At 33.3% G+C, this 12,837-nt stretch overlaps 1 protein-coding gene across 1 annotated transcript in view; it reads right to left on the reverse strand.

The window, feature by feature from the left end:
* The window catches only part of LOC106474721 (cytochrome b5 reductase 4-like), a 25,393-nt gene extending 18,782 nt beyond the window's left edge, over window positions 1-6,611 (reverse strand). Inside the window, exons 1-5 of the mRNA XM_022403020.1 lie at window positions 6,562-6,611; window positions 3,770-3,950; window positions 2,126-2,290; window positions 1,569-1,669; window positions 637-718 (exon numbers count right to left, since the gene is read on the reverse strand). Coding sequence (XP_022258728.1) covers window positions 637-718; window positions 1,569-1,669; window positions 2,126-2,290; window positions 3,770-3,848 — 427 coding nt within the window. The 5' untranslated portion in view covers window positions 3,849-3,950; window positions 6,562-6,611. The remainder of the gene's footprint in view (window positions 1-636; window positions 719-1,568; window positions 1,670-2,125; window positions 2,291-3,769; window positions 3,951-6,561) is intronic.
* Between the last annotated feature and the right edge of the window lie 6,226 nt (window positions 6,612-12,837).

The raw sequence follows: 12,837 nt of genomic DNA on the forward strand, positions 1-12,837 counted from the left end.
TTACAACTTCCAGATTCCAACTACAAGAAGCCAGTTAAAGCCTGCAACAACTTACAACTTCCAGATTCCAACTACAAGAAGCCAGTTAAAGCCTGCAACAACGTACAACTTCCAGTTTCCAACTACAACAAGCCAGTTAAACCCTGCAACAACTTACAACTTCCAGATTCCAACTACAAGAAGCCAGTTAAAGCCTGCAACAACGTACAACTTCCAGATTCCAACTACAAGAAGCCAGTTAAAGCCTGCAACAACTTCCAGATTCCAACTACAAGAAGCCAGTTAAAGCCTGCAACAAAGTACAACTTCCAGATTCCAACTACAAGAAGCCAGTTATTTTCAGCAATGTTGTACACAAGTTTCTAAATAACATATTTTCATACACATTTTTGGAGCCTGGAACAAGAAAGTGAAATTATTTAAGTAGGGACAGACCTATGTTTTATGTATATCCCCTTGAACAAGAGCCAGTGTGGGGAATGGAATGAATTAGGTTAGGTTATCAGCAAGAAATAAGTACCACTAGTTCACGTGAGTTAGGAATATTTCTCTACTACTGTATTTGGACTCTATATATATTTATACACCATTAAAGTTTTTTCATAAGTCCTTAATTTTCAGATATGGTGCACCTACTTCTTGACACAGGACTCAACGGTCTGTATTTTCCGACTAGGCATTTCTGCAACATGGATTCGGCATTCACCCATCTGTGAATCTAAACAAACAGAACTAAGATACATTTGTTTGTATATATTTCATGAGTCATGGTGTTATATTTTATTCAGTAAAATTTTGACAAAATACAATAGATTTTATTGTAAATTTTCCCACCTTTTTTATTTCTTTATATAAATGTAGTTTTTTTAATTCATTTAAAAGTTAGTCCTCTCCCCCTACCGTGGGAGGTGGTATCATTAAAAAGAAGATCTCAAAAACCCATAACTTATATAAAAAAAAAAAAAAAATAGTTATGCAGACAAAGATAATTATTCTATGGAAAATCAAACAATCTAGCTACAGTCCGATTTCAAACAGCCTTTAAAAAGTTTACTAATGATACAGATTGAAAACTTTAGAAACAACTAACTGTTTTCTAACAAATTTAATACAAATATAAACAGATAAAGAAGTAACCATTTTTCAAATATTTTAAAGTTATTGGGTCCATTTCTTCCTGCTTATTTATACAAATAATAAACAACAGTTTGAACAGGAAGTGAGAAATGACTTCTCATCTCGAGCACGCCTCGAGAATAAACCTACTGAGAAGTTTCTGCCTCTTCCACCATTCTCCGTCTCAGTGACAGCTTAACATTAATTCAACAACTGGTTTAACAAGGATTTATCTGTTTCGGGCTGTTTCATAACAACTTTAAACTACGTGTAATCTTATAATCTCCAACTAGCAGCTTGTAAAATTCAAGCTACATTTCTTTAGTCTCACATTTTGTACTTCCAATCTGTTCCACGCTTCATCACAAATATGCATTACCACATCATATATCAGAAATACTAATACAAGTACCTTAACTTAATTATATATATGTGTAAAAATCGTATATTACTGAATTGAAAAGATCCGTGGCATCTTTTCCCACTCCACGCATCAATTCTTCTTCCCCACCAGGATGGAACTCCATGTAGGGGGTGACATTAAACACCTTCCCTGGGTGACAAACACAAAACGTATACAAGTATCTGTAAAAACACTCGTACAGTAAAGAAAAACCTTATCAGCATTATACACAGACTCTGTCTAGCCACACACCGCGAATACATTTACCGTGTAGAACAAATAAAATTATATTAAAGGATACACTATTCTTATTACTTAGAAGATCTGAAACAAAGAGAGCTGACTAGAACATTTGGACTGTGTATTAATAACACAATATAACATTTTATCGGTTAATAAGTAGAGATTGAAAGTCAAAGTTGTGGTGAACGTAATTATTTGATGTCCAGTTCATACAAACTACTCGATGGCGGTTATGTGATGACTACGTAAAAAGCATGTTTACTCTGATGAGCTTCTGAAGCTGTACTGAACACGTAAAGAAAAACTAGTTTTTGGATGTTACCCTTAAGATGATAGATAAGCTACATCCAGTCTAAATATTACCTTTCAACACCATCCACGCATCATCAGCTTTGTTATGTTTCCTCAGTTCCTCTTCTGTGACATCTTGAATTTGACCTTTTGTACCTGCTAAATCCTGGGATGAATGGGTAAGTCGAATCCAGTCCATCAAGGACCGGCCTGGTTTCAGAGCAACTTTATTCCTTTCTGTTGCAATCACACAATAAAAGAATACATTTTCTGAACTGGTATGTTTCTCTCTTTTTTTTTTTAAACACTAACAAATTTAGATTTTCACATTGTGGTTTACAAAATTAGTGAACAAGTTTTACATAATGACACAGAAAATGTAATTGAGTATTTTGTCAATAGATGGCAGCAGCTGAAGTTTTAGAGATTAAAACTACTGTGTCTGATTTGTTGTTGAACATTATGGTTTCATTAAAAGAAAGTTAAATAAAAGCATATTAGAAACAATACATGTGGTACCCAGAACAGTACTGTCATCTTGAGAACTTAAGAGTTAATTCAACACCTTATCTCAGCATGGTAATGACAACTCAAGAGCTTATTCCAGTACAATGTTGCTCATAATTAAATTTGAGTATGATTTGTTTTTTTCGTAATATAGAAATTAACAAAGAAAGGTGCTAAAAATAAAAGTAGTAAGAGCAGAAGTGCTGCCTTTATTGTTTAAGCAGCTTAAAATAACTATAAACTGAAACAAAAACCTAGTACTGTTGAAGATTAATTGTGTGTCGATTTGGAAACTGAAAAAGATCAATGCTGTAACCGTAGACAAACTTTTTAGAAGTAGCAAAAATTAGGTTAAACTACTACTCACTTCCAGTCCAAACACGCTGAAATTACTATTTTTGGTTTACAGTTGTGTGACAATTGCTATTAACGTAAAAGGTCTAGAAAATGCAAATTTCTAAATTACTAAGCCTAATTTATTAAGACTAGTCTCTATAACAGCATGAATTAAATCAAGCCTAGTATTTGCAATTTTATAATTTGGATTAATTAATAAAAAACATTTGAATAAACAGTCTCTCTTCTCCTTAACTACAAACTACTTTTACTTCCCTATGTCCAGCTACTTGTCTTAAAAAAAAACATGTTAACATTACATGTGGAGTGAAAATATAAAAAACCTATATGATTCTTGCAAGTTCTGTGAGAGATAAGACATTTCACAAATTCTTAATGATTAGAAAATTATGAAAAAAGTCATAATCATACAAAAAGTGTGCAAAATCAAATGTAAAACTCTACTCACATTCTAAACTACATCAAATGTAAAACTCTACTCACATTCTAAACTACATCAAATGTAAAACTCTACTCACATTCTAAATTACATCAAATGTAAAACTCTACTCACATTCTAAACTACATCAAATGTAAAACTCTCACATTCTAAACTACATCAAATATAAAACTCTCACATTCTAAACTACATCAAATGTAAAACTCTCACATTCTAAACTACATCAAATGTAAAACTCTACTCACATTCTAAACTACAACAAATGTAAAACCCTCACATTCTAAACTACATCAAAACTTTATTTGCTTCACCTTATGCTTTGATGTTCTGAACATTTAACATATTGTACAACTTCATTTAAAACTAAAATGTTAACTCTAAACATTTGTCTACACAGTTCTTAAATAACTTACGTAAACCCGATTCTCGTTGTTGAGGGGAGACCACACCAAGAGCCTTGGGAATCCCCAGCCACCCACTTGAACCAGCCATGTTGGTAGTGACACCATTAATACCTAAAGCATTTTCAGATGTTGATTTTTCTAGACAGCAGGGTATCAAAAATACCCCCTTCTTTGACCCACTACACCCCAGCTATGAAATAGAATAAATATAAAATAAATTACATTTTTGAACAAAAGAAAAATATTTTATTACACACAACATATATATATATATATATATATATATTCAGTTTGTAAAGATTTTGCACAAAAACTGAAATGTAATATTCTTTCTATTTTGAAGGTAAGACTTTGTATGGATCAGCTATAAGCGACCACAGATTAGGTTAAACTCATTTTAATTCAACATTCACTTATCTACAAGTTTTCTAGAGACTTGCACATAGAAATACCCATTTCTTTATACTAAATATTTGTAAAATAACTAAATCTTAAGTTGTGCCTTATTGTCATTGATCTAAAGATTACCTCAACAAAGAGGAAGGACAAAAATAGACTTTCTTTTTAGAATACTAAAATCAATGAGTAAACTGCTGTAGCCATTATTAAAACATTTCCAATCAATAAAGATATCAATACATTTTCTTCACTTGAAAGATGTGATTGGAAGTTTCACAGATATTAGGTTTACCAACACATGAAGAAAACAAACACGATACGATACACCTGTTAAAAACATATAATATGCTTCTCAAGCATGCATAAGATACGCTTGTTAAAAACATATATTTGTCTTAAAGAAACACCCACAATACATGTTTAATAAACTGGAACGATAGTTCCAATCTGATTATTTCTTTATACTTGAAAAACAACATTCTCTTTAGATTTTACTAAAAATACCATCTGTAATACTCTACCGTGTGATTGTTATGTATACAAATCATTATGACGTAGAAGAATTTGAGTAAACATGTTTTTTGGAATTCTGTTTTCAGTTAGTGTGTATATTGTGAGATAACAGTATCGACCTGCTGAAAACATCTCACAGAAATTCTAGGGGGTATTACTTCTGATGTGAATAACTACGGCAGCAAAGATATACATTTCAAAATAATCTAAAAAATACAACAGTGGTGAGGTTCAGGTCATAAATTATTCAAACTAGCTGAGGAAAATCCAACTTCTAGAAAAAAAAAAAGCTTGTAATCTGTGGAAGTTACAATCAGATATGTTGGATTAGTCCTAACTTGTAAGGTTAGTCCTAACTTGTATTACAGGTTTTACTTTTCTGGTGATTTGATTATAGCATTATATGGGTTTTGTGAATTTGTTTTGTAGAATTGGTTTCATTAATTTATAGGTTACTTCTTAGTTATTTGCAGTTAGCTTATTTCCATTTATGAGTTATAAATAATTTCTTCTTTTTTTTTTAGTCCTAAAACTTATCATAGTGTTATTGGACAACTTTAAAATGATAGGTATGTAAAAAAAACACTGGCTCTTAATGTTGAGTTACAGTCTCGTGATTATGTAAAATGTTGGGTTGTTGGGTTAGTTATTGTCCTATGAATTTGTTCTCAGATGTCACTTATCTTTATACTTTACAAGTATCATCATAATAACTCAAAATTCAGACTCGAACACTATCCTCCCTCAGAAGTTGAGCTCTGTATATATATATCCACCTTACTGTACATTGTGTTGTGACTAGACTATTGTAAGAAAGCCTTAGCACTTAAAAAAAAATTATACCACTAACTAAGAGAGAGAGGGGTCACACAGCAATATTACTCAAATTTGTAGCTGTGTAATTATGAACACAATTTAGCTAGAAATGGTGTAAAATATTTATATATAACAGTTTTGAGTACATTTGGATGATAATACATAAAAGTCTCTTTGTATTATAATATGTTACCATTTTCAGTTTAAATGGTATAACAGTAACACATTTTCTGATGATTAAATCATTCAGATATCAGTTAAATTAAAACTACTAAAAGTTAATTCCTCTGTAGTATGTTCATGTCACCTAGTGGCAAACTTGGTACTATCATCAAAACCACTTCGTAGTCTTACCTAGCTGCGTTTTATCAAAAATTGCTGGGTAGATCCCTGCTAATTCTAAAACATATCCAGAGCCTGATTTTACATTTGGAGTACTAACACTGCATGCTCGAAGTTCTAATCAATATTCTGAAAGTTTGTACTATATCAAAACGTAGGCATAACAATTGAAATTGCTAAACAAAAAAAAAATACAATGAATTAAGTTTTGTCGCTAGTTTGTGCTGTTTTCCGTAGAAATAAAATATCAATACTGTATTATTCTTATATAACGTAAGGAGTAATGAAGTTGGAACGATTCTAAAATCCAGGTTACATCTCTGGCTAGTGACTATAGTAAAAAAAAAATAGTTCTAACCATTTTTACTATTTCTTTACAGAAAAGGGAGTGCGTCCTTTTAGACAAATAGTCTCTAAAGCCAGAAAAGGCAAAGAGTGCCGTTACACGTTTATGTTTTGTTTTGAAATGACCAAAACACTGAAAAGTAAAAACTTTAGTTCAATTTTTACGCCTTTTAGTCTAGGGGGCGATGATGTGCGCCAATACATTGATCGAATCAACGTTTGGTGTAAGTAACAAACTATTAGTATTAGTTCATTTCCATTCGCTCACTAGGCTAAAGACGGTGAACTCTGGAATCAGGCCCAGATTATGTAAAATGTATAGGCTAACCTAAAATCATTACAACATCATGAATAAATTGAGAGAAATAGCATACAAAAAAATCTACCGTTTCGTCAACTTCGACAGCAATACTTATACAGCACGCCCTCTCTGGGTACGAGAAATAAATGTAAATAATAATATAAAATATGTTACATGTAAGAAGTTTGACGGAAATACACAGAAAATAATTTACAATTATGTATAGTGTCTTAGCATAACAAAAATGGTGAAATAAGCATTCTTTAATTAAGGGAGTACTGAAAATATGTAGTGCTTGGAATAAAAGAACGTATACTAGTATTTTTTTATTATTATTATGTTTGTTTTGTTTGCAATTTTGCGAAAAGCTACACGAGGGCTATCTGGCTAGCCGTCCCTAATTTACCAGTGTAAGACTAGAGGACAGGCAGCTAGTCATCACCACCCACCGACAACTCTTAGCCTACTCTTTTACCAACGAATAGTCGCACTGACCGTCACATTATAACGCCCCCACGGCTGAAAGAGCGAGCATGTTTCGAACTCGCGACCCTCAGATTGCGAGTCGAGAGCTCCTAACCACCTGGCCATGCCAAGCAAAAAGCAACGTCAAAACCAAGATTTTACCCAAGTAAAAAAACGCCACACTAACTAAACAATTGGTTTCTTTAATATCTTTGTTTGTTACAAAGTTACACAATGGAATACCTGGGGGCATTTAATATCGAGAAAAAAATTGATGTGTCTAATTAATGCGTATATCAATTAAGGTTAATGTAAAGCTTAAACATACACATACATACATGTATGTTTTATCAACTGTTGCCTGACCAAATAGTGAGATTTGACCATAACTCTTAGAGCATGTCCCCCTGGCGAGACAGGGGTAAGTTTACAGCCTTTACAACGCTAAAGTTCGGAGTTCGATTCACCGCGGTAGGCACGATAGATAGCCCAATGTGGCTTTGATCTAAAACAAACAAACGTAGAGCATATTTACAGCCCTATATTGTAGAGCGCGCTTTTGCAACAAGGGCCACAAACCGTAAAACAATCGGATTCACAGACCGAGCACGACATACAATAGGCCACACCTGTGTACAGCGACTTCAAAACGTTACGATAACGTTCTCATACTTCCTTTTTCAAACTACGATTTTCTTCATGCATATATATATATATATAAAGTAGCAAGACAAGTACGAAACGGTCTAGATTCCTATTCATGCTGAAGCTTTACGGATTCAGTGGCATGGTTGATGAGTGCGACGACGTTTCGTTTCACTTCTGCACATATTCCTGAAACTTGTCAACATAAAGACCCGACTATACACCCGAAAAGCACACTTACAGTTCTGGTATCAAACGACATGACGCTAATGAATAGAAGAGAGGGTATTATTGTATTTTCATGAGGTTTCTTTTTAAATTCAAGCCATATGTGTTATTTTTGAGTCACTTATGACAATGGTACTTTACCATATAAGTTTAATAACCTACACTTTACCATATAAGTTTGGTAACTCTACACTTTACCATATAAGTTTGGTAACTCTACACTTTACCATATAAGTTTGGTTACCCTACACTTTACCATATAAGTTTGGTTACCCTACACTTTACCATACAAGTTTGGTAACTTTACACTTTACCATATAAGTTTGGTAACTTTACACTTTACCATATAAGTTTGGTAACTCTACACTTTACCATATAAGTTTGGTAACTCTACACTTTACCGTATAAGTTTGGTAACTCTACACTTTACCATATAAGTTTGGTAACTTTACACTTTACCATATAAGTTTGATAACTTTACACTTTACCATATAAGTTTGGTAACTCTACACTTTACTATATAAGTATGGTAACTCTACACTTTACCATATAGGTTTGGTAACTCTACACTTTACCATATAGGTTTGGTAACTCTACACTTTACCATATAGGGTTGGTAACTCTACACTTTACCATATAAGTTTGATAACTTTACACTTTACCATATAAGTTTGATAACTTTACACTTTACCATATAAGTTTGATAACTTTACACTTTACCATATGTTATGAAGTAGCAGCTCTTAACGCCAATGAAGTGATTCCAAAAGTAATGTTTTCAGCATGAAAAAAAAAAGGTCTTAGTATCGTGTCTGGTAAGCCTAATAATCACCAATTCTCAAAATATGGCACAGAAGAGAAAAACAAACACCACAGAATGGCTTACTTAAAAAACCCTACCCTTGCGATGATATACCAACCTATTTTTCCATTTCATATGTATCGTAGAATATACTTCTATTGTGATTGTTTTTCTAAATTTTCTTGTAGGTTCTGAATTCAGTTATAACTTCCTTATAAATAAGATGTACGAAGGTCGTAAAGGTATAGTAATCCTCTTTCGTGTGTAAAGTCACTCGCATAACATTATTTAATGAAAGCTTGTACCATCTTGACCCTGTAACTATGTCTGCCCCCTCCCCGAAGTGTAGTAAGCTAATTTCAAGGGATGAGACAGAGATTTATACAAGTTAGTATGAGTTAGTTTCATCACCTTCGTATATGTTGTTGTTTTTAATTATCTCTAATGTAAGTAATCTAAGAATTGTGAGATACCGCACAAGCACTCTGTCCTGATACATTGTCGTAAGGATAATAATAATAATTTATGAATTTATAAACTTGTACTTCCTTTGCTATTTGAAATATTTTCTCTGCATAATATTTTCGAAACCTGAATTTTAAGGATGTGATTTCTTTCTGGCAGTTATCAGTAAACCTGAATCCCGCTCTTCCGCTTCCGACGAACACCGATGGCGTTATTATTATTAATCTTGAGACTACAAAATATAACAATTACAAACTTTGAAAACAAGAAAAATAAAGAGTTAGCATATTTTATATTTATTTTCTCTGAATATATTCAAATTTAGTATAATTAACTTAAACGGCGTATTACCAAAAGCCTCCTGTAAATGACGTCACAATCACGTTATTTTAACATTGCATACACGTGCCTGATGTAGGTCATACTGTCGTTACCATGTGCCGTATTCATGATATAAGTAATGCTTGAGTGATACATATGTCCATTATCGATACTTTCGGTAGTGCACATATAACATCTGAATCAGTAGACTAGATATAGGGGTTTATGGTTATTCCATAATCATCGTCTGGTAATACGTTCAAAGAACAAAGAGATTTCAAAAAGAACTGATCGAATATACACGCTGAAATAACACAACCAAGACAAAGTTATACAATCATCAAATGTTCTCATGAGATCGATCATGCCGTTCCATTTCACGTATAGTCATGATTATGTGCGCTTCGCTGCTATCACCGACTCGGTTGGTAGGTCGTCAGTTGAAACGTATACATTGTCGTTAATATAAATTAAACTTTTGTTGAAATTACTCAAGCAACGAGGTTTTCCAGAGAACCAACTGGCCTGTAAGCATCTAACTTCGTACCAGCATGTACTCTCTATTAACAGATAAAAGCACACGCGGCGGAGCTGGGAGGGAAACCCCACCCCTCCTTAAATTTGACCTTGTAGTGAAAGTATCTTTAAATAGGGATTAGAATACCTGGGGATTAGAAACTTATGTATAATAATTATGGAAACGAATGTTTCAATTTTGAATTTCGTGGTAATAATTAACGAAAATAAAGTGCTCCAATTTGTGGATACCTCCCCCCCCCAAAAAAAAAAATCAAATATGCTCCACCGCCTATGGGTGTAATTAATAATTGACAGAACAACGAAAACTGTTTGTTTTAACATTTATAAAAATAACAAATTTTCCACTCAAGAATTACTTTCTTATTTTTCCTGAACGACCGAAAGGCAGAAGAATTTCTCTTGGTTCAGTTGTGGTCTTCTTTACAATATAAGAATGGCTTCTTTTGAAGCGTATTTATTTATAATAAAAAATATACACACACACACATACATACAAATGTACAAAGAAAAATCTCCAATTTCTCTACAATTGAAAATACGATGTTGTGGACACTTTTTACAATAAGATCGTTTGTAGTTAAACACAAAGCTACACAATGGGCTATTTGTGCTCTGCCCACCACCCGGTTTCTAGCGTTGTAAGTCCGCAGAAGGCTTTACAGAAGTACTAAAAATATTTACGCTCTTCTTCCAACGTAGGAAATCTCTTATAACGTCTGATTTAATAAATTCAGGTTTTTTTTTCTTTCAGTTTCTTATAATATTCCTTCTCCTGATACGTTGCTGGATAGAAACGTGATGATCACATTAATTCTGAGCTTGTTAATAAAATATTAGACAGTTTAAAAAACGATGAAGCTTCTCGGCCAGATAATATTTACTCAAGGGTTTTGAAAGATTGGATATGTGAGCCATTTGCCAACCTTTTTTCTAAGTCCTTGAAAAGTGGGCAGGTGCCAAAAGATTGGAAGTTGGCTAATGGTACTCCTCTTTCCAAGGAAGATGATAAAATTTGTCCCAGTAATTATTGGCCCATAAGTCTTAGATCAGCGGTGGTGATAGTTTTTGAAAGCCTGATAAGTAATCCTTTGCAAAGTCATTTAACAAAGTTTAAAATTTTGTTGGATAGTTTATTTGTTATGGATTTTGCGCAAAGCTACACGAGGCCTATCTGCGCTAGCAGTCACTAATTTAGCAGTGTAAGACTAGAGGGAAGGCAGCTAGTCATCACCACCCACCGCCAACTCTTGGGCTACTCTTTTATCAACGAATAGTGCTATTGACCGTCACATTATAACACCCCCCACTAACCACCTGGCCATGCCGGGCCTTGTGGGCTAGTCAACATGGTTTCAGTAGAGAAAAATCTTGCCTTATTAGTCTTTTGACATTATTTGAATTATAGTAATTATCAGTTCAAGTTATTTACAAGTCGAATTTTAGGATAACTATTAATAACACATTATTATTTATTTATTTGATTTTTAACAGCGGTTAATTATTATATTATCATCATTTTATTCCAAAGCTGCTAATAAATAATAAATTAAAATATTTGAATGAGTAAAACTGTGAATTGACGTGGTACACAAAACCCAAACCTTTTTTTTTTACTATTAATATTGCTCCCACTTACAACGTTAGAATCCGGGTTTCGATACCCGTGGTGGGCAGAGCACAGATAGCTCATTGTGTAGCTTTGGGCTTAATTAGAAACAAACAAACCCAGTGAAACAGCGGTATTTCTGCGGACTTACAACGCTAGAATCCGGGTTTCGATACCCGTGGTGGGCAGAGCACAAATAGCCCATTGTGTAGCTTTGGGCTTAATTACAAACAAACAAACCCAGTGACACAGCGGTATTTCTGCGGACTTACAACACTAGAATTCGCGTTTCGATATCCGTTGTGAGCAGCGCACAAATAGCCCATTGTGTAGCTTTGCGCTTAGCTACAAGCTATTAATACTAATAGTGTTACTGTTAATATTAAAAGCACATTTACAACATACATGTTACTATACAATTATAATTAATGTATATGACATCCCCATACTAGAGTAATAATTTTCTTCTATAATGCTGCTCCTAAGCCTCTCGGTGGTTTAGCTGTATGTGCAAAGGCTTATAACGTTAAAAATCGGGCTTCGATACCCACGGTGGGCACAACACAGATAGCCCATTATGTAACCTACTCTCAATAAATGACGTTTTGTATGTGTGAGTGTGTGCGTGCACAGATTGGACAGAGAAACGGAAATACTTCATAGGCTTGTCGGAACGTACAAAACAATGGAGGAAGGGAGACAGTCGTAAATTAATAAAAATGGTCTGACTTTAAAGTATTATGTAATAATTTAACAACAAGGTCTCATTTTCACACATGTCTGCTTCGTCGTGTACTTTTGATACGACACGTTTTCTGAAGTGATTTTTGTGCATGAAAAAGGACCAAATAAAAACTGTTGTCAACAGAATATTGAGAGACAAATTATATTCGGATCCCAGTTTAATTATTGGGGTTACATGCCCCCTTTCCCAGTTCCGCGTCTGTGCTTCAAATATTTCATAAGTTTTGTATATCTAGTAATGTACATTACAAATTATACACATGTTACAATAATCTAGTAATGTACATTACAAATTATACACATGTTACAATAATCTAGTAATGTACATTACAAATTATACACATGTTACAATAATCTAGTAATGTACATTACAAATTATACACATGTTACAATAATTTGGTAATGTATATTACAAATTAAACACATGTTTTGTATATCTAGTAATGTATATTACAAATTATACACATGTTTTGTATATCTAGTAATGTATATTACAAATTATACACATGTTTTGTATATCTAGTAATGTATATTACAAATTATAC

Source organism: Limulus polyphemus, unplaced genomic scaffold (genome assembly GCF_000517525.1).
Source record: "Limulus polyphemus unplaced genomic scaffold, Limulus_polyphemus-2.1.2 Scaffold7595, whole genome shotgun sequence".
NCBI lineage: Eukaryota > Metazoa > Arthropoda > Merostomata > Xiphosura > Limulidae > Limulus > Limulus polyphemus.